General features: G+C 40.6%; 1 protein-coding gene across 1 annotated transcript; it reads left to right on the plus strand.

Moving 5' to 3' along the window:
* Window positions 1–1,309: 1,309 nt before the first annotated feature.
* Window positions 1,310–3,775, plus strand: LOC140201016 (protocadherin alpha-C2-like). The gene has a single exon (XM_072264652.1). The coding sequence runs from the start codon at window positions 1,310–1,312 to the stop codon at window positions 3,773–3,775; it is 2,466 nt and encodes an 821-aa protein (XP_072120753.1).
* The last annotated feature ends 531 nt before the right edge of the window (window positions 3,776–4,306 follow it).

Below are 4,306 nucleotides of genomic sequence, written 5' to 3' on the forward strand. Positions count from 1 at the left end.
TGTCCAAATAACCTACTAACCGATGCGTTTGTGGACTAATGGAGGAAATCAAAGCATCCGACAGAACCCCACGCATTCACGGTGAGGTCGTACAAACTCCTTACAGAGGACGCTGGAACTGAATTCCAATGCCTTTAGCTGTAATAGCCTCGCACTTACTGCTACGTCATATTGGCACAAAATTGGTGCTATTGTTGACAGCTGGAAGATAGTTAAACGGTAAATGAAGGCATTCATCAATTGAGGAGATGGGCAGAGCAGTAAGCATGAAAGTTAATAATGAAAAGTGAGAGGTGTCGCAATTTGTGAGGAGTACTATGGGTACGGCATGGCCAATGAATGAAGGGATCACAGAGTTTATTCCAGATTTAGGGATCTTTCTGAAAAAAGCTAATGATCCGCAAATATGAAGTGCAGAACGCAGAGAGAATTCTTGCTTTAATTATCCCGGGCACAGAATATAAAACTTCGGAGATTTAAGTGCAATTTTATCAAAAATTCCTCAGGTTACGTTTGGAGTACTGTGTTAAATTATGTCAGCACGCGGGAGGAAGTATGCCATTGGACTAGAGGGATTTCTGAGCAGATTATCCGGGATATTGACCATGAATCAAAGTTTCTATTACATTGAGAGACCGAGTTAGCCTTTATTCTCTTTTTTCCTGGAACGGGAAAAGTTGAAAGTCGACCTTATAGACCTGTAAACATGGTTATATATGACAAGAACACAAAGTTTGTATCCGATGGATTTTTTATGCTGCAAATTCGATCTCTCTACGGAATATCTCGTATTTGCATGTTGTCTTGCTTTGCACCTTTACTAAATGAGTACCTCGTTTTTATGTGCCCCCCGGCACCATTCCTGTTCTTTCTTTCTTCGCTATATGCTTTAGGTTGCACAAGGTTCAACACTTTCTCACCCTATTGCGTCCAGCGAGGATATGCAAGCTTTAAGAGCATTTTATGTTGTTATTGCTTCAGTCTGTTTGTGTCGCTGTCTACCAATAAGGCGCTGAAATGTGGCAAGCGATCCAACACCAGGCCCATTAAACAAAAGACAGTTCGGCACTGGAGAACAAACTGAATTCATTGCTGCATCTACTATGTACGTCTTAGAGTAGATTTCTGATTTTTTGGGAACTTTCCGTTTTGTATCGAGAACTGGCTATCACAAAAGAAGTACAATTGGACGTTGTACAGTTTGTTTCCAAAACAAGGTAATGAGCAAACGTGCCTTTTATACATTGCTATTCAATTAAAATAATACCGTCTTGTCGGATCGTATTTTGAATATTTCAACTCAGAAATAATGGATTTAATGAGCGCCCGACTGTGGAAAATGCGAGTATTTTGCGGAGTATTTCTATACATGTCGGTATCTGTTAGCGGGCATCTTCGATACTCCATTTCAGAGGAACTAGAGCGTGGCGCCTTTGTTGGAAACATTGCGCGAGATTTGAGGCTGGGTGTTGCAGAGCTTTCTGCTCGCAATTTTCGGATTGTCTCTCAGCATAAAGCAAAATACGTGGATGTGAATATGGAAACAGGAATATTGGTCGTAAATAAGGTAATAGACAGGGAGGAGCTTTGCGAGAAAACCCTCGAATGTTTAATGAAATTAGAGGCGGTAGTGGAAAATCCGCTGAAACTCTATGGGATTAACGTTGAAATTTATGATATAAATGACAATTCGCCTGTCTTTGATACACCGGAATACTCCTTGAATATTTCAGAAATGACGTCTCCAGGAACCCGCTTCAGGCTGCAGAATGCGCATGATCTAGATGCCGGTACCAATAGTGTCCGCGCCTATCAGCTCAGCCACAGTGAGCATTTCATTTTGGACGGGGAAATAGCAAATGCGCAAATAAGTACGCCAGAACTAGTGCTTGAGCGACCACTGGACCGAGAGCAAAAATCCATTCACCGGCTAACGCTGATGGCGATTGATGGAGGGACTCCTCAAAGAACCGGAACTACAAACATTATTATCTCTGTACTTGATGTGAATGACAACATGCCAGTTTTCGAACGAAATGTTTATCAGATCAGCATTGCAGAAGATGCACCGATTGGTGTTTTGACGCTAAAAGTTAAGGCTGTTGATGTGGACGAAGGTCTGAATGGCGATGTGAAATATTATTTCAGCGACAATACTCCCGAGAGTGTAAAACAGCTATTCACGGTGGACTCTGAAAGTGGAGAACTACGAGTAATTGGTAGCCTGGATTTTGAAGAAACGCGAGATTATATTATTTCTATTAAAGCTACAGACGGCGGACCTTTTGCCGTGCCCGGGTACTGTAAAGTTATTGTCAAAGTTACCGATGTAAACGACAACGCTCCTGAAATAACAATAACCTCCACATTCAGTCCAATCCGAGAACATGCACCGCTATCGACTGCAGCAATTCTTTTAAAAGTGACAGACGCAGACACTGGTCAGAATGGAAAGGTTTCGTGTCACGTTACAGATAATATTCCCTTTAAGCTGGATAGATCTTTTAGTAGCTATTTCACAGTGTCCACCACCAGTGACATAGATAGGGAGAAAAATACTGACTTCAACATTACTATTACATGCACAGATGCAGGAGTCCCTCGACTCCACACCAGTAAAACCATTCAAGTTGAGATCTCCGATATAAATGACAACGCACCACGCTTTACGCAACCCGAGTTTACCATATATGTGGAGGAAAACAATATTAAGGGTGCTTCTATTGGTTGTATATCAGCATCTGACCCTGATTATAATCATAACGCACAAATGAGTTTTTATATTTTGGATGAGCTTATCAATGGATTTCCTATTTTAAACATCGTCTCAATCAATTCATCTACTGGTGAAATATATGTGGAACAGTCACTTGATTATGAACAAGTCAAAAAGTTTCAGGTCCACGTTCAAGTAAAAGATGCTGGGTCACCGCCGCTCAGTAGTAACGCAACAGTGAATATAGTCATTACGGATCAGAATGACAATGCCCCTGTAATCCTTTCTCCTTTACCAAATAAAGATTCCGCGGTGGAAGAGGCCATACCAAAATCTGCAGATTCGGGTTACTTGCTCGCAAAGGTGATAGCCACAGACGCAGATTCTGGACAAAACGCACAAATTGTCTATCAGCTTCTCCAACCCACTGACAACAGTTTGTTTACCATAGCCCCTGAAACAGGAGAAATTTGGACAATTCGCCGGTTGTTGCTTAGAGATTCGTTCAGGCAGATCGTTACAGTTTTAGTCAGGGACAAAGGAATACCATCACTTTCATCTACAGTTATCATCAAAGTAACAGTGCAGGACACCACGACAGAAAATATATTTAAAATAAGCAAAGCGACGTCTTACGGGGCATGGGAATCAGGTGTAAAGTTATATTTAATTATTTCATTTGGGGCAACGTCACTCATCTTACTTTTGGCTATTGTAATCCTCTGCGTTAAGGCGCAGAGAAGTGAAATAGAAATTAACAGCTGTTGCTGGAATCCATCACGCTATTCCAAGAGGAATTCTCCAATTGGAAGTCAAAAAGCAAGTATGAATCTTCAAGTACCACCCAATTATAAAGTGGGCTATGAAAGCAACGACCCACTGCAATCGTTTTTCCATTATGTGCATCCAGACGCAACTAATAATGATTTCATATTTCTAAACCTGGACGGTAAAGCCACCCCAATAATTAATATGAAGACTAGGTTTTGTGTCAATGGGAAGCCCTCTAAAAGTTCCAGCCGTGGGACCAACGAATTTCACGAGGTGAGTACTCTATAGTTAAACTATTTAGAAGTGTTTATTTTGAGAAAAGACAATAATGTTGCAAATCAGTAATTGCACTAGGAATGTGTCGGCATATCAATGTAATATTGATATAAGCAATCTATATCAATTTTAATTCCAGTAAGTAAAACGTTCCCGAAAGACTTCTCTATCATTCAATATCATGGCTGATCTGATCGTTGGCACCATTTCCTCCGTGCACCATACCCATTCAATGTTTAATTCTTTTGTAGACCAAATCCCTACTTACTTAAAGCGTCTATACAATCCTTTAGCGTATCCAACTATTTGTGGTAAAGGAAGACAAAAATTTCCAATGAAATGTGCCATCATTGCCAAAGAGGCCACCTTAGTCTGGCACTGTGATCAAAAGTCTTACAGCTGGAAAACACCCTCAAAAATAAAAGATTTCGCACCATATTGTATTTCATTGAAATAACCTCATCCTTCAAACCTTTGGCGAACATAACCCCAATGCACCTCATAAGGCAATCAAATCTTCAATGTAGTGAACTTTTATAGCTC

This window comes from Mobula birostris, chromosome 7 (genome assembly GCF_030028105.1).
Source record: "Mobula birostris isolate sMobBir1 chromosome 7, sMobBir1.hap1, whole genome shotgun sequence".
Taxonomy (NCBI): Eukaryota; Metazoa; Chordata; class Chondrichthyes; order Myliobatiformes; family Myliobatidae; genus Mobula; species Mobula birostris.

Excerpts from the sequence above, each read along its gene's own strand:
- LOC140201016 (XM_072264652.1), top strand. The coding sequence starts at position 1,310 with ATGGATTTAATGAGCGCCCGACTGTGGAAAATGCGAGTATTTTGCGGA.